Here is a 17,160-nt window from a genome sequence, read left to right as displayed (position 1 = left end):
GTGTGGGAGTGGTTGAAGGAGACCCCCCTGGGCAGGGGGATGGCGGCGTAGTGGCGCTCCAGACACAGCAGTGCCTTCTCCAGGGCAGGGGTGTCACAGGCTGTGCAGCCCCCAGGGAGCACTGTTGGAGACAGGGGTGAGGCAGGGGGAGGTGGTGAGAGGTGGGTGGGCGTGGGCAGGAGCTGGAAGAGGTGAGGGTGGGCCAGGGTTGAGAGATGGCCAGGGGTCAGGCAGAGTGTGGGAGGGGTCATCTGGAAGGTTCAGGCCCTCCTCCCGTTATCCCCAAGCAGGCCCGACACCCACGGAGCTGGTAGAAGGTGTGTAGCATTTCATGCGCCATGATGGTGCCAGCGGCTCCGAAGTTGACGGCCCTGGGGGACAAAGCGGGTCTCACCAGAATCCCCTGCTTCCCAGGCGCCAGGCCATCCCTTGCCCAAGCCATGCCCCACTGACATACCTGGGGTAGCCAGGGTGGAAAAGTGGTGGCTGCAGAAGCCCCGCGGGGAAGATCACTGTGTGGTGGGTCAGGGAGTAGTAAGTGTTGACGCCCCAGGGGTACACACGCCAGCTGCGGGGACAGTGAGTGAGCACTGCCCGCACCATCACCACCCCAAGCTGCTGTTGTGGCACCTCAGCCCCTCCTGTCCCGGGTTGTGCCCCTACCTGGGATGGGGGGAGGGCTGCAGGAAGCCCCTGATCTTCCTGGCTCGGAGGGCACGGACACAGCTCAGGAACCGCAGCAGGAAGCTGCCCCCCACCTGTACCTGGGGTACACACAGGGCTCACGAGTCTCCTGGGGGCTGATGACCACCTGACACCCAGAGCCCATAGGCACGAGTAGAGACGGCTGCATGTCTGTGCATTGTGGCCACGCGCTGCGTCCCAGGACGCATGTGAGCACACAGATGGGCCTGTGGGTCAGCACCAGCATGCATGCTAGGATGGTGCACACATAGACACACACACTCACTCACGCTCTCACACACACACTGACACACCGATTTAGGGCACTTCTATGAGTGTGATGCTCTCATGGTGTCTGGAGCAAGGAGGGGGTAACAATCACTCTGGAAACAAAGGGGAGCCAGGAGCATCAGGGGAGGTGAAGGACCCACCTCAGGGTACCCCTGTGTGGCCAGCTCAGGCTCCAGCATCCACTCTGGGGCGCCCATCTTCACCTGCAGCCGGGTGACCTGGAAAGCGTGGGAACCCCAGTAGAGAGGAAGTTCTAGTGCACTCTCACCTTGGGCTGTTGGTAGGGAGCCTGGGCCGTGCCCTGCCTGTATCTGGATGTGCCCAGGCTCTGTCCAGCCCTCAGCCCACTCTCCAGCCCCTCAGAACCCTCCACTCCTCATGTATGTTCTCCACGATTCCCCTTGGCTTACCTGGTCCTGGGCTTCCCTACGTACTTCCTCATTCATCCAGTAGACCCTGTGGAGGCGGGCTAGGAGGGAGTCTTTGATGCTGGCGAACAGGTCCATGGCCTGGTGAGGGGAGAGGGCTCTGGGTCCACCTCTCAAGAGGGGTGGTATCTCTTGGGTGAGTGAGGAGGGAGGGACTGCAGATGGAGGGAGAGATGGGCTTGCTGATCCTGGAAGTCCCTGAGGAAGGCAGTCTTTTCTATGAAGGGGGCCGGATGCTGTCCTGACCCTCAGGCCCAGGCTAAGTGGCTGAGCAACCCGGAAGCAGAGGAGGGATTTGGCCACCACCCCTCTGCCCGGTCCTCCACCCTCTCCAATGCATGCATGATCTCCTCCCACTTCCTGGGTTCCCACCTTCAGTGCCCCAGCCTGCAGAAGGCTTAGCCATCATGGGGTCACGTGTTTCATACGGAGGGCCCAGCGGAGATAGACCCAGCCAAGGTGGTGACATGGCCCAGCCCGAGTATGGGTGGGCAGGTAGTGACCTGACCAGACCATGGCCAGGGTACCCAGTGGCCCTGCCCTGTCATACCCCAGGTCTGGCCCTGCCAGGGCACAGGGGCCCACATACAGCTCTCTGGACGCGTGGGCCGAAGGCATCCCGGATGAATAAGGCTGCCAAGGTAGGCTCGAAGAAGGCTCCCGTTTCGTCTACGCACTTCATCCACCGGGGCCGCTGGGGCTGCAGAGACAGGGTGGCTTCTGGGGCCCTGCTGCTGGCCCACCGGCTTCCCTAGCTGGCTCTCAAGGGCTAGCTCCTTCTGGGCTTTCTGGGTCCAGCTGGCTTTATCCCGTCAGTCCTTTGGGGGTTCATGGGCCTGTTGCCACCCAGCAACCAGGGCCTCTGATCCACAACAAATGCCCCCTCACCATGTCTTTGCTCATGCTCACGAGTTGTGAGGGTTCAGTTGATTCTGATGCAGGGAAGCCTGAATGTTGGAGAGGACAGCCCCTTAGGGCATGATTCTGGGGCCCTAGGGATTCTGGGAAGGAGAAGACGGAAGCCATATCCCTTCTCCTGAGCATACTGTGCACCTGCTGCACCTTCATGCTGGATCCCAGCAGCCACTCCACCTTCCTGTGCGGCTTGCTACCCCCAGTGAAGAAAGGGCAGAAGCCACTCCCCCAAAGCCAATCCCTGGGGGTCCCACAGTAGGATCCTGCCTCAGAGGGAAGAGCGGGGTCGAGTTGGGTTTCATAACCAGTGTCGGCTAGGAGAACGCAGGGAAGGCTACGTGTGAGATTTCAGCCCAGATACCCCCCCAGGGAAAGCAAGAGAGCCAGAGAGGAAGGGACAGGCACCCGCGATGGCAAAGAGCAGGACCTCACGGACTAGAAAAGCACACAAGAGGATGCCAGGATGTGGTGCACTGACCAGGTGTCCCAGGTGGACGAAGGGCCCAGGAACAGAGAGAGTCTGCTAAGATCAAGCCAGTTAGAACAGGAAAACCAGTTAATTGGGGCAGGATGGGTAGAGGTGTCACGGCACCCATTGCTATGACTTATTCACCCAGGGAACTCCTCCCCAGGTGAGGTGCTGCCACCATGCTTTCAGCAGCACTGGGCTGGTCCTGAGGAAGAATTGCCCCCCTCCCCCAAAAGGGGAAATTGAAGTACCAAGACTGTACTGGGAAACCTAGGTGGCATGGTCCTTAAGTGCTTGCCTTCTAACCAAAAGGCCAATGGTTCAGAAGACGTGGCAGTCGGTTTCCACAAGTGTGGCATCCTTTGGAATCCGATCGGCAGCCCTACTCTGTTAGGGTCATTGGACAGGATCGACTCAACAGCAGTGGGCTTCATGCTCGTTCAAATGTGGGCAAGTAGACTGCACCGGCAGCTCCATAGAAGAAAGACCGGACCCTCTGTTCTCAGGCAGATAACAGGCTAAGAAAGCATTATGGGGCAGATCTCCTTTATTACGTGGGGTCACCGTGAGTCGGAACCAACTTGATGACAGCTAACAGCACGTGGTGGTTGGGCCCCTTGGTGGTGGATCGTATGCACCACAGCCTTATGGACAAGAGAATCACACGCCCCCACGTCCTTTGCCATGCTCACAGTGTGTCTGTGCGTTGCTCCATTGTGCCAGTGCAGCTCATAGAGGGTCTTCTTCTTTACCGACGACCCTCTGTTTGACCAAGCGTGGTGTCCTCCTCCAGGGACTGGTCGCTCTTGATGACATGCCCCAAAGAGATGAGGTGAAGTCTGACATCCTCAGTTCCACAGAGCATGCTGGCTGTACTTCTTTCAAGACAGACTCGTGGGTTCTCGTGGCAGTCCGCGGTCCGTTCAATGTTCTTTGCCCATACCCTAACTCCAATGCATCAGCTCGTCTTCCATCTTCCTTTCACATGTGTCTGAGGCAACTGAAAACAGCGTGGCTTGGGTCAATCCTCAAAGTCGCATCTCAGCTCTTTGCTGCCGATTTTCCCGGTGCAATATGTGATTGGATTACTGAACCGCTACGTCCATTAGCAATGATTGTGGATCCAAGCAAGAGGAAATCCTTGATCACTTAAATTTTCTCTCCGTTTTTCACGCGGTTGTCTACCGGTCCAGTTGTGAGAATTCGGTTTCCTTTACCCCGAGTTGAAAAGAACGCTGTATTCTCTGATCTTCATCCCAAGTGCTTTGCATCCTCTTGGTTTCCAGCACCCAAGGCTGTGTCGTCTGCCTAGCTCTGTGTGCTAACAAGCCTTCCTCCCATCCGGTGTCATGAAGCACAATTTGGGATTCTTGGCTCAGCAGACAGATTGGGCGAGTATGGGGAAAGATTACAACATCGACGCATAGCTTTCCTGCTATGAAATCATGAAGTATCTTCCTGTTCTGTCTCAATGGCTGCCTCTTGGTCGACGGTCAGGTTCTGCTTGAGCACAAAAAGGTGTTCTGGAGTTTCCATGTCTCTCAATGGTAGCCACTGCTTGTTAGGCTCCACACCGTGGAATGCCGTTGCATATCAGATAAAACCCAAGTTAACAACAGCAATGCCCTGCATGAGGAAGAAGCCCCTGGGCCAGCTACTAGGGGGCTGCCCTTAGAGATCATTCCAGAGAGGCTTCTCCATGGATGGTCCTTCTCCTCATGTGGTGGACGCGGTCTCCTTTTCTGAGTTTGCACCCTCGACTCACTGTGGGGTGGCTGCAGAGTATCAGAAACAAGTGCCAAAGGTTGGAGGACATCAGGACCCAACTGCCTTGAAGGGCAAGGATACATCCTGCAGTCCCTCTCCTTCCCCCTGTCGGCTGGGGGATGTCCCCTTTGGCAGAGCTCCTCCAATGGGAGTGTGTTTCCATGGTCATCCCTGCCTTCCACACCTCCTGAGTCTGTAGCATTACCAGCTCCCACCTCCTGTCCTCAGAACTGGGCCAAAGCAGACCTTCCCTGGTACCCTCCAGCAGAGATCCACCTCCAGCTACTCAGCATGCCCTGCATAGGCTCTTGCTCTAGACTCCTTGTCTGTACAGTGCAGAGACGTGCCTGTGGTCCAGAAAGTGACTCCGAGGATTTCAAATGCAGGTGGCTGCCGAGGTGGAGATTGGCATAGCATCAGTTCACCTGCTGGGGCCCCTGTGTCTGAGCTCTCTCTGGAGCAGTGGACAGAGAGAGGAGGCTGCATGAGAGAGAGGGAGAAAGAGAAAGAGAGAGAAAGAGCGAGCGATCTCAAGTACAGATGGCACAAGATATTCTAGAAACACAAGATGATCAGACCCAGGAGACTAATTTTAGGAAGAAAATTGAGATGTAAGCTTGGGACCAGAAATCAAACACAATTTCAAGAGTCTGGCGAGAAGCAAGCATTTGCCCAGTTTTCCATGTGTGTGCATGTGGGGTGGGGAGGGGAGTGTCAGTGGGAGGGGGACAGATGTCAGACACTGCAGGCTGGCCAGACGCCCCGAGAGCTCGTTCCCAAAGGGAACTCCAGAATAAATCATGGTGATGGTGGCTTGTGAGCCTTTCATAACCAAGGCGCGGTCCCTGAGGGGCAGCGTGGGGCTGCACTGGCTCCCTCTCCTTAGAAGGATCACCAAACCATGATTGATGTTCGGTTCAGACTCACAGCCACCCCATGGCTAGGGGAACAAAACACTGTCCCCTCCTGAGACAGGCTGTCGTCACTGCGTGGGCCCATTGCCACAGCCACCATGTCAATCCATCTCCTTGAGGGTCTTCCTCTTCTTCATTGACCCTCTCCCTTAGAAAGCATGATGTCCTTTGCCAGGGACTGTGCCAGCACACAGCTGCTAACTCAAAGGCAGTGGTTGAAACCCGCCCACTGCTCTGTGGGAGAAAGCAGTGGTCGCCTGCTTCCAAAAGGATTCCAGCCTTGTAAACCCTATGAGGGCAGTTCTGCTCTGTCTTGGGGTCACTATGAGTTGGACTGACTCCACAGTCACCATAGACCAAATCAATCAATAAAAGCCATTGTCCCTGAGTTTCCCAACTGCCAACTCATGGTGGCCTCATGAGTGACAGAGTGAGTCTGCTCTAGAGAGCTTTCATGTTCATAGAAAGGACCCCAGACCTCTCTTACACCGCAGCATGAGTGTGTTAGTCTTTGAGTGTGAACTATTACACCACCCAGAGACCAGGACACCACATGGACTAGAAGTCCCACACTCAAACAGAGAGCCACAGGAGCAGTGACATAGCTGTGAGAAGCCACCTGACACCAACGACGAGGCCATAGTGTCCTAGGGGGTGTGGGGGTGTGTGTGGGCATACTATGGTGAAATGAAAGTGTGAACCCCATGGGAAGCAGCCACACACCTCCATCCCAGCCAGCTACTGCCCTCGGACGGTGCTGGCCCAGCTGAGCTTTGTGGTAGGGAGATTCAGCTGCTATCCAAAAGGTTGGAGGTTCAAACTCACCAGCAGCTCCCCAGGAAAAAGATCTTGCCATCTCCATCAGTAGAGCTGACAGCCTAACAAACGCTCAGCCTAAGAAACAGAATCGGTCCAAAGGCACATAGCAATGACATGTAAACTACAAGGGGGAAAGATGGGACATTCTATTCCCATAAGGCATTATAGCCTTGGCCAGACAGCCCGGGGCAGCCTGACTAACACCAATGAACCATGTGCCATCCTCTCTTGCATATGAAACCCAGGATCGATGAACCTCTATGGAGAGACAGCAAGTAGAATAAGGGTTTCTGGGGGTTCAGTGGGGTGTGTGTGCAAGGGAGCTGATGTCAAGGAGTTCAAGAAGGAAGAGAATGTTTTGAAACAGATTGTGATAGCAATTGTACAACACTGCTTGTTGTGATTGAACTATGGCATGATATGATATCTGTATTAGTTCCCGAGAAAATGGTTTTGGAAAAAATTATATAAATAAAACAAAACATAAAATGTAAGTTATGATAAAAATTAAAGAGTTCTAGTCTTGGACTCAGGGGCAGTGCTACCCTGTCCTCTGGGTCTCTATCGCTGGAGTCCTCTCGAAGGCTGTGAGGCTTTTTTGTTGATACATATACTATAAAAGTAAAATGCATATTTAAAATCTTTTAAAGTGGAAAGGTTAGTGTTTGCATGCCAGGCCCCTATTCATGATCACATGCCGGGATCGTGCTGGCCTGAGCGCTGCTTAGTTTTGAATCAGGGCTGACTGGCTGGCCCCTAACAACAGTTAAGGATTCCACGTTAGCAAAGGACCCTCAAGCCACCGAGCCTCTCTGTAGGCCAGCCTCTTCCTCTCGGGCTCCCACAACCTGAACACTGCCCAGAGAACCTACATCCGCTGTGTGGGGATCACTGACCAGGACCCGAGACCAGTGGCCCCAGGCCTGTGGTCCCTCCCCTAGGTCTGCCTGGAAGATCAGGGGAAAGAGCCTGAGTCCTTCGTAAACCCCCTAGCATGCCCCCTCTGCTCATGGTGCCCTGAGTTCAGCAAGGCGTTTCGTCCAACCACCATTAAACCCTTGTGAATTTGATGGTGATGGAGATGCCGGATGGCCGGGTAGGGAATGTGGACACTGAACTGGTTGAACCTTAACTAAAAATCAATGATTAATGACTCTGAGTTACTGTGACCTTCTCCACAGCGGCCCCATTGTAAATTGTAGCCGGTCCCCCTCTGGCACACCTTCTCCTGTTTCCCTGCTGGATCCCTTCCCGTGATACCCAGCACCCCCAGCATTTTTATCTGTTGAGTCTCTTGCTATTTTCTTTGTCAAGGAGAATGTGTGTTGGAGGGCAAACTGCTCATCTTGTTTTGTTAACTTGCTGAATCTCAAATGTCTGCAGGAATTTCTAGCACATGACAGGTGTTCAGTGAATATCTGCTACCTGGTGGTGTACTGGTTATGTGTTGGGCTGCTCACCTCAAGGTCCACAGTTTGAAACCACCAGCTACACTGTAGGAGAAAGATGAGGCTCTTTACTCCCATAAAGAGTTATGGTTTTGGAAACCCACTGGGGCAGTTCTAGTCTGTCCTGTGCAGCCACTATGAATGGGAGTAGGCTTGACGGCCGTGGACTTGGTTGTATTGGACAGAAATGAACTGACCGGTGCATACCCAGGTCTTCAGTAGAGCCCTGGTGTCATAGGGAGTTACACATTGGACTTCTAACCACACGGTCAGCAGTTTGAAACCACAAGCTGGTTTCATGAGGCTTTCCCTCCCATAAAGAGTTACAGAAACCCACAAGGACAGTCTTGCCTGGACCTGTCGGGTAGCTGTGAGTTGAATCGACTGGATGGAATTGAGTTTGAGGATGATTCTTTGCTTTGTTTTTTTGAAAAGGAATCCAGAAGTCCTTCCTATTTTAGGACTTTAACAGTCATCTCAAAGCAATGCCACAAATAAAACTGCAGATGACCCAAAGTTGGAGGGGAAAATTAATACGGGGACTGGTTGAAGAGAAAGGTTAATATTGAGCACACCCAAAATCAAACTCACTACCATTCAGTTGTTTCTGTAGCACAGTGACCATACAGGTCAGGCTGGAACTGTCCCTATATGTTTCTAAGACTGTCAGTCTTTAAACCCAAACCAAACCCAACTCACCACCACCAAATAGGTTCTGACATTGCGACCCTATCAGACAGGCTGGGACTCTCCCCAGGAGTACTGGGTGCTTTCAAACCGCTGACCTTGAAGTTGGCATCTCAACTCTTCACCACGATGCCCCCAGGGCTCCAGCTTCAAAAACCCACTGGGGCAGTTCTAGTCTGTCACATAGGATGGCCCCGTCAAATCTGTCCTGGAAGAGGTACACTACTAGCATGTCCTGTAGAAGGGAGGCAGGCGAGACTTCATCACATGTGCTTTGGAAGTGCTGTCAGGAGGAAGCAGACCCCGGACAAGGATGTTGAGGGTCAGCGACAAAGAGGAAAACCCCTCTAGGAGATGGATTGATCCTGCGGCTGCAATGACGAGGGCCCAACAATTGTGAGGGTGACTCAGTGGCTGGACAGGGTTCCATTCTATTGTCCACGGGGCCACTATGACTTGACGTGTGACAACATGTAGCAACAAGAGCAACCACACCTTCGAAATGGGTAAACGAAAGATGGGCAGAGCAAGAGACCAAAGAGTCCTTTTGGGTGCCCCAAACAAGCCAAATCCACCGGCAGTGAGGTGATCACACTCCTACTGACCCTGCGGTTCACAGGGGCACTGCCCTTTCGTTTCCTGTTTGGGAGCGGACCACCTCCTCGCCGTGGCTTCCACCGCTGGTGGTTTCCAACCACTGACCTTGCAGTTAATAGCTCACCATGTAACCCATTACTCACCCCCAGCAAGGCTCCTTCCTCTCGAGTAAGGAGCTAAGAATAGAAATCTGTTCAGAAGGCGGCCTGAGCTCTATAATGAATGCCTGTGGGGAGGACCGTCGGTGATGCTGGGTCCATCTCAGGCCCAAGCCTTCGGGGTGTTTCTGTAGTCTGCCTCCCATGCTGCCCTCCACCCAGCATCTGTGCCACATGCCTGCAAAATAGGCCCTGAAGTGGACCCCTTCACCTCCAGGGCACCACACCAGGTGGAGCCTCTGCCCTCTCTAGCTCTGCCTACTTCTTTGATCTAGATCAGTGATTCTCAACCTTCCTGATACCGAGACCTTTTAACACAGTTCCTCATGTTGTGGGGACTCCCCAACCATAACATTATTTTTGTTGCTCCTTCATAACTGTAATTTTGCTACTGTTACGGATTGGACTACCCCTGTGAAAGGGTCATTTGATCCTCAAAGGGGTCACAACCCACAGGTTGAGAACCACTGATCTAGAAGGTCTCCCTTGCTCTACCCTTCCCCACAGTCTGACCCCAGAGTGCTCCTGTTAAGAGGCAGCAGCCAGCGCCCCCTCAAGCTCCGTTTCACACCAAGAAAAGCATTCTGATGGTGATGTCCGGACCCCAGTGGGCCCCCTCCTCCCTCTCTGAGTTCCTCCCTGCCTTTGTCTTATCTATTCAGGCTGCTCCAGTGGGCTTGCTGGCCTCCTTGCTGGCCTGAAAACATGGGCTTCTTCAACAGCAGCGGAACTGGGGCAGCCTGCCACAAACCCAACCACCTCATCTCAGCCAGAGTCTCCAGAGCAGGGGTGCCCCTCAGGTCATGCTGAGTTTCAGCTAGTCTGCTCCATGCCTGGTCACCTCTCCAGACACCTCTGCCCTCCCCTCTCTTGTGCTGTCCATTCCAACCCTGCCTGCTCGCTCCCTCCTACACCAGAGTTTCCTAGGCACTTGGCTTGGACCATCCATCCCATAATGCTAGCCTGCTTTAATGATGCTCTGACAGAGGTGCATGGTCCCAACAGACCAATGGACCACATGCCAGCAGCATTTGCAACCTGCCTAGGGTTTGCTGCCTGCCCTGGTTCCATGCCTTCCACTTCTCCCCCAACCCTGGCCAGTGTGGGGTTCGGGTGCAGCCTCGTGAGCCAGGTGGCCTACTCTGCAGTGACAGCCCCTTCACTGGTGAGCTGCGTGGCCTGGGGAAAGTTGTCTGGTCCTTCTGAGCCTGCTTCTGCATCTTCAACCTGAGGGGTTCCTTTTCATGCTCTGGGCAAAATACAGAAGGCCATCTGTGCTAAATAAAGGCTTTGTGAAGGAACCCTGGTGGCACAGAGGTTTAGGAGCTCATAGGTAGGTGGTTCAAACCCTTCAGCTGCTACTGGTAAAGAGTCCCAGTCCCTGAAACCTTAAGGGGTGGTCGTGAGTGGGAATCCGCTCAAAGGCAGTGGGTCAGCGCTTTGTACAGTTCCCAGAATGGTAAGAGTGACAGTTGCTAAGCAGAAGGAAGACTGGAGGAGAACCGATGCATGTGAATGATGGTGCTGGCAAGGACGGCCAATAGAACACACACACACACACACACACACACACACACACACACACACACATCTTGGAAGAAGTATGGCCAGAATGCTCCCTAGAGGCAAGGATGCGAGACTACATCTCCTGTGCGTTGGACACGCTGTCAGGAGAGGCCGGGCCCTGGACAAAGACGCTATCTCGGTCAAGTGAAGGGGCAGTAAGAGAGGAAGACTTTCCAGAGGAAGAGCGGCAACAAGACGACTGGCACAGTGGCGCCAACAATGAGCCCACACACGAGAACAATTGTGAGCGTGGCGCGGGAGCGGGTAGCACTGAGCTCTGTTGCACAGAACCAACACAGCAGCACCCAACAACAGAGCCGTCCTTACGCGATGCATCGTGTTTCGGTTCCGAGACGTGGGGTGGTTTCCCCAAGACCCCTCCGCTGCCTGTGGGCAGACCAGGGCTCAGTGTTTAGGCCATAGAACAATTAAAGACCCTCCTGGAAGGCTGGGATCTGGGCACTCTGTAGCCTTGGCCCTGTCATGTGACGACCCGGGTCCCATGCCTGACCAATGCTCCTCGTGCACACCTGTCACACCTGTGAGGGGAGCTTTGGGTACTGCTGTGATACTGATGGAGGCTGAGTGTGTTTGCGTATGTGTGTGCATATGCATGTATGTGTGTGTGTATGTTTCTGTGTAGGTGTATGAATGTGTGTGGGTGCAGCGTATATGTGTGTGTTTCTATGCGTATGTGAATATGTGTGTATATGCATGTTTCTGTGAGTGTGTGTGTAAATACCGCGGGAGCTGGGTTTTCTTTGTGACGTTAATGAAGTTCTCTCAGTGTAGGATGTGGGTGACATCAATCTCTTTCTGAGATCTAAAGACCAGAGTAAGCATGCAGAGACGAGGACAAGAGATGCCATGAAACGGGGCTCTCTAAGGAATCAGGAAACAGGCAAACGGAGATAAGAACCTTCTCCCAGAGACAACACACACGCACAGGGAGAGAAGCCTTTCCCCTGGAGCTGGTACCCTGCTCTCATCCTTCAGTCGCTCGAGAGGATGCACCTGCTCTGTGCTAAAAGCGCCCCCTTGTATTCCTGGCACAGCAGTGCTGGAGAGCGGAGACAGGTGCTGGCTGGTGCCGGGAGCTTCCAGATGAAGACAGACTAGGGAAGAGGCTTGGTGATCTGCATCCCTGACTCAGCCACAACACCACTGAAGCATGGCCACAGAGGACCGCTCCACACCCCAAGGGGAGATGCGCCCCGTGGTTGGAAGACACTCGGGACATGCACTGGCCTCATCCCTGGACTCCAGCAAAGGGATGATGGTGAAGGTGTCACAAGACCAGGTGGCATTCTGCTCTGCCATGCGTGAGGCAGAGCCAGCTCCACGATCACAATATGAACCCGAGGCCAGGAGGTGAACGCAGGCCTGCCTGGCCTCCAGCCACACCCGAGTCCCTGCACACCCAGCCTTCCTGCGTCTGTCCATGTCTGCCAACCTTGCCCCCAGAAGGCAGCGCCCTCCCACCTCCTCCTCACCACGGGTGGGCGCTCCATCAGCACCCAGAGCTTCTGACTCAGCTCCCGGCGGGCCTTCTGGAACTTGCTGTCCAGGGCGGGGGAGAGGGAGCCCACCAGCCCCAGGATCATGTGGCTCTGTAGGAATTCCCTGTGGAAGGCAACCCCACACATGCCCCTCTGGTAAGCAGTGCCAGGTGTCCCCCAGCCCCCCGGGTCAACTGGCCTCCTCGATGGTGGGGAGACCTCCCACTTGGGCAGGAAGCCAGAAGGGCTTTCCTGAGCATGGGGTGGGCTGGCGGAGGTCCCTCAGCCTCCCGCCCTTCCCTCCACCCAAGACCCCACAGGCCAACCTCCGCTGCATCCGTAACAGGTGCGACATGTTCCTCAGGTACTCCAGGTCATGGACTGTGACGGGCTGCGAGGGGTTCAGGCTCATGGGCGTGAATGCCGCTTGCAAGCAGGACAGCCAGTCAATGGCAGGGGCCATCTCCTTAGGGGGTGGGAGTGGGGCACACGGAGGCTGAGGGGAGCAGAAGGGGCTTCCCTCGGGTGTGAGAGGAAGGAGGAGGCCTAGGGTAGAGCTCGGGCCAGGCAAAACAGTATTGGAGAGCAAGGAGGGCAGGGAGTGGGGACGCAGTGCTGACCCAAGCCCTCATGCCCACCCTCAGCCCTGCATCCCAGGTACCTGTAGCTGGGCAATAGTGACCACCTGGGCCCGCTGCTGCTCCGGGGGCCGCAGGAACTGGCACAGCTGAGAAGTGATGGAGATGGACAGGCCGGCGTGCTCCTGCACCTTGGCAGGGGCCCCTCCCAGCAGGGCTCCCAGCTGGTTCAGGTAGGCCAGGTACTCCCTCACCATCTGAAGCCGTGGAGAACCAGGGGACTTCACTCACAGCCCGGGGCAGCCCTGTCCACCTACTCACACGAGTGGCTGGCCCCCCTCGTCCATCTGGGCTTACTTGAGCATAGATCTTCTGCTCCTTCTCTTGCTTGAGGGGGACGTCAAACTCAGGCTGACCTATCTGGACAGGAGAGATGCTGGAGAGCAACAGAATGTGATGGAGCGGTGGGTGAGGGTGGAGTGGAGACGGCCGTGGATGTGGGAATGAAGGGGGGGTAGTGGAAGTGGGGGAGATGGGGGGGCATCCAGACACGGAGAAGGACCGAGACCTGAGGACTTCTTTCCGGGGGATGCTTGTGGTGTCCAAAAGCCCCAAGACCAGGTGGAGGCACTGAGACACCTCTCCCCCACCCCTGCACACACGGGGAGCAGTCAAGAAGGTGCGGAAAAACTCAGGAATCGTGTGAACCGCTGTTGTAAGGACAACAAACGACCACAATAATCGGTGGTGACTACAAGGTCAAAGCTGTGTTCATCGTGAGAATGTAAACATTCCTAAATGGACGTCGACCCTTTTCCTTTTGGCCCTTGAAGAGACACCACCAACGCCCAACCTTTTTGATTGAAAGCTGGGCAGAACTTTACAGAGGAAATCTCCACTGTTTCCACTGAACAGTCAGACACATTTTGCGTCATCCCCCCAACCCCCAAGGGAGGCTCCTGGAGGAGCCACCGCTCATGAGCCTTCTCCCTGGGGGTCCTCTTCCGCGCCCCCACCCCTTCTCTCCTCACCCTTCTGAACTTGGTCCTGGGTTCAATGCTGCCTTTCAACGTCTCAATGGTTGGCTCCTCTAAGGTGTTTGTACCTCTCTAGTGTTATCACTGCTCTTCTAGACCTGCCTATCGCTTGGGTGAACAGTGAGCCCTGGCGGGCAGTTCACAGGACCAGTCTCAGGGGTCCACCAGCCTCTACCAGTCCAGGAAGCCTGGCCCTTTGTATGCTTTGGAGGGCGGGTCCACATTTTCCTCCCACTCTACCCAAGACCTTCTAAGGCGATCTCTTTCAGAGCAGTTGGTGGTAGCCGGGCACCATCTAGTGCTTCTGGTCTCAGTCATGGGGTAGACGTTCGCGTGGTCCTTTGGTCCCCGGGACTAATGTTTCCAAGAGGGTCTTCAACCCGCTTCCCTCTTCTTCCCTCCAAAGGTTTGCCCATGATCACGCTCAGATGGTCGCCCACCAGCTTTCAATACCCCAATCAGTACTCACCAAAGGAGGAGGAGAATTTTGTCTTTGTGAACACTCTTATACCGATCGACTTTGGCTTTAGGTGGTTTGATTTTAATTTTGAAGTGAGTGAAGATTTACGGAGGAGTATCAGGGACTTTTAAGAAATTCACAACAGCATTTTTGATCCACGCTTTTTGAGGGGGGTATTTAAAAAAACGTTTACATTTTGTTCATTGTGGGTTTTTGCGTTCATTTTTGATACCTCATGAGAAGGCGGTTGGTCTTGATTGCTGCATCTGGCTCTTGCGAGACCTCCACTTCCTGCCACTAGTCTTGACCTTGCTTGCCCTTGATTTTATTTTCCACCTATTTTTTTCAATGCCCTCCTCCTGCTTGGCACTACATCCTTACCCACTTTTTTGAAACAACAACAGAAGCCACCAAGACCTCTTTAATAATCGCTTGGGTCCAACCTTTAAAAACGAAAAGGTTTCTATGCCCATGCCTCAGCTTCCTTGTTGCCCCTGTCAGTTCTGTAGAGTCTGCTTGCACTCCAGAGTGCACAGCAGAGTGAAGCGTTGCTCCATCCTGCATCCTGCTTAAGTCCAATGAGTCCATCTGAGTCCAGACAACCTGTGCCTGTTGGCACACTGGTCTTTAAAACTGTCTCTGGAAGGTTTCCATTATTCTTATTCTGCCTTCGGTGAACCCAGAAGTCTCAAGAACCCACGGCGGCCACTTTATTTGGAAGCTGTTCTCTGTGTCCTCTGTGGACACCCACATTGGTCTCCCGGCCACACGTGTCTCTGAGTCTTTCCTTCTGCCCAGAGTCCTTCCTCTGCCATCTCTCCCCTCCACATCTGCTTCTTTTTGGTCCTCAGGTCAATGGCAACCATGTCTTCCCACTCATCCCAAACCAAAACTGTGGTTTCTCCTCCTGGTTTATTGGTACTCAGCTCATCTCCCAGTCCCACGAGCATCACCACCACTCACCACCACTGGCATGAGTTTGCACAAATCCCCATGCCTGGCCTTTCCTTTCCACAAAGATGCTCAACATCTCCAGCTGCCCTTCAAGGCTGTATTCGAGCCTGCACAGGACAGCCATCAGCACATCTGAAGGTCCTCAGTACCTCTGCTTTCTAGTGTATTCAATCTTATTACCTCCACCTGGCTCTGACCGCTCCCAGCTCCTCCCCCCCGAAACCACCATTGCCACCAGGTGGATTTCAACTGAAAATAACTGCAGGTGTAAGACAGACAGAGTAGAACTGTCCCACCGGGTTTCCACAGCTCTCGAAATCACGGTCTCTGTGTAGGAGAAAGATGGGGCTTTCTACTCCCTTAATGGTCTATGGTCTCAGAAACCCACAAGGGCAGTTCTGCTCTGTCCTATAGGGTTACTGGGTGTGGGGAACATCTCGCTGGCAGTTAGTTATTGGAATCGTGATGGACAGAGACCTGATGGCACAACTGGGCAGTTCCTAAAGGGACTATCATAATCTCTATGGAAGCCGACTGCCACCTTTCTCCCGAAGAACAGCTGGTGATCTTTGCAGTTAGCAGCCAAGCACACTGACCGTTAGACCACCATTGTTACCAAAAGTAACAATGACAATAAACCCCAAAACAATAACGACAAAAACAAAGAAATCTCACCAAACCCATTGCCATCTGACTGCTAGAAACCCTATAGCACAGGGCGGAACGTCCCCAGATTCCCCAGGCTATGAGTCATGATTACAGCAGAGGGTCACTGGAAAAAAAATCTCGCTGCCATGGAGCTCACTCTGACTCATGCTGATGCTGCAGGGCAGAGTAGACCTGCCCCTGTGGTTTCTGATTCTAGATCATTACGGGAGGAGAAGGTCTCATTTCCCCCCGCAGAATGGCTGGTGGGTTGGGACTGCTGATATACTGCAGTTAGCAGCCCACCCTTAAGGCACTGAATGGACGCGACGACTGCCTCCGTAGGCCCACATAGGACCCTTGTGTGGACTGTGCAGGGCCGGGCAGTGTCTCGTTCCACAGCCCACTGGGGTTTGGCCAGAGCATTCCTCACCTGGATGACGGGCGGCTGCGAAGAGGTGGGATGGGGCTGCAGGTAGGCTCTGAAGAAGGGGAAGTAGTCATACTGACCCATCAGAAGCGCCAGCGTCCTGTTGAAGTCAAAGGCGGTCCAGTTCCCAGAAACCTGCCAGCCTCCAAGCTGGGAGGGAAAGGAGCACAGGGTCTTGGTGATCTGTCCCCATCCATCAGACTGCCATCACACCCTGACTTCCGCCGAGTCCACCCCTCCAGGCCCCACCCCCAGTCTCATGGCACACCAGCTCTACCTGCCTCCTAGAGCCTGGGGAAGGGGCCCACCCACAGACATGCAGTGCTCCTGCGTGCTATGCATCTAGAGCAGTGGAGGCCTGGGTCTTACCTGCTCTATAACTTGCCTGAGGGGACCGGCCCCCGCAGCTTCAATGGCAGCAGTGTCCATGCAGGAGTTGTAGAAGTGGACAGCCTTCTCCTCTCCGGAGCCGGGGGGCCAGGAGGCTGGGGCCTCTGGAAAGGAAGTGAGGGCATGGGTCCGCACAGAACAGACAGGGAGGGTGGGCGAGCAGGGGCTCACGGGAAAGAAAAGACCCCCAAGAAGATGGAAAGAAGGGGGAAACAACCAGATGAGGGGAGCTTGGCTGTTGGTGGAAAACTACGAGGAGGAGAAGACGTGGAGGCAGAAGGAGCCCCGGGAGTCCTGGTGTATGGAGAAGAGGTGGACTCGGAAGAAAAGATTGGGGTGGACCAGGACACCAGAAAATGGTCAGGAGACCAGAGAACTGGGGGGGACTCAGAGGGAAACCTCACAGAAAGCTTTCCAAAAGAGA

At 54.4% G+C, this 17,160-nt stretch overlaps 1 protein-coding gene across 1 annotated transcript in view; it reads right to left on the bottom strand.

Moving 5' to 3' along the window:
- The window catches only part of KEL (Kell metallo-endopeptidase (Kell blood group)), a 20,505-nt gene that overhangs the window by 1,236 nt on the left and 2,109 nt on the right, over positions 1-17,160 (bottom strand). The window contains exons 4-16 of the mRNA XM_030885263.2: positions 16,716-16,840; positions 16,350-16,496; positions 13,178-13,240; positions 12,904-13,077; positions 12,569-12,708; positions 12,237-12,366; positions 1,993-2,103; positions 1,386-1,484; positions 1,116-1,193; positions 664-764; positions 458-568; positions 304-371; positions 9-121 (exon numbers count right to left, since the gene is read on the bottom strand). Of these exons, the coding sequence (XP_030741123.1) occupies positions 9-121; positions 304-371; positions 458-568; positions 664-764; positions 1,116-1,193; positions 1,386-1,484; positions 1,993-2,103; positions 12,237-12,366; positions 12,569-12,708; positions 12,904-13,077; positions 13,178-13,240; positions 16,350-16,496; positions 16,716-16,840 (1,460 nt within the window). The remainder of the gene's footprint in view (positions 1-8; positions 122-303; positions 372-457; positions 569-663; positions 765-1,115; positions 1,194-1,385; positions 1,485-1,992; positions 2,104-12,236; positions 12,367-12,568; positions 12,709-12,903; positions 13,078-13,177; positions 13,241-16,349; positions 16,497-16,715; positions 16,841-17,160) is intronic.

The sequence above is a fragment of the Echinops telfairi genome, unplaced genomic scaffold, assembly GCF_000313985.2.
Source record: "Echinops telfairi isolate 266 unplaced genomic scaffold, ASM31398v2 ScPeMD7_23;HRSCAF=83, whole genome shotgun sequence".
Lineage (NCBI taxonomy): Eukaryota > Metazoa > Chordata > Mammalia > Afrosoricida > Tenrecidae > Echinops > Echinops telfairi.
This window is presented reverse-complemented; position numbering and strand designations above follow the sequence as displayed.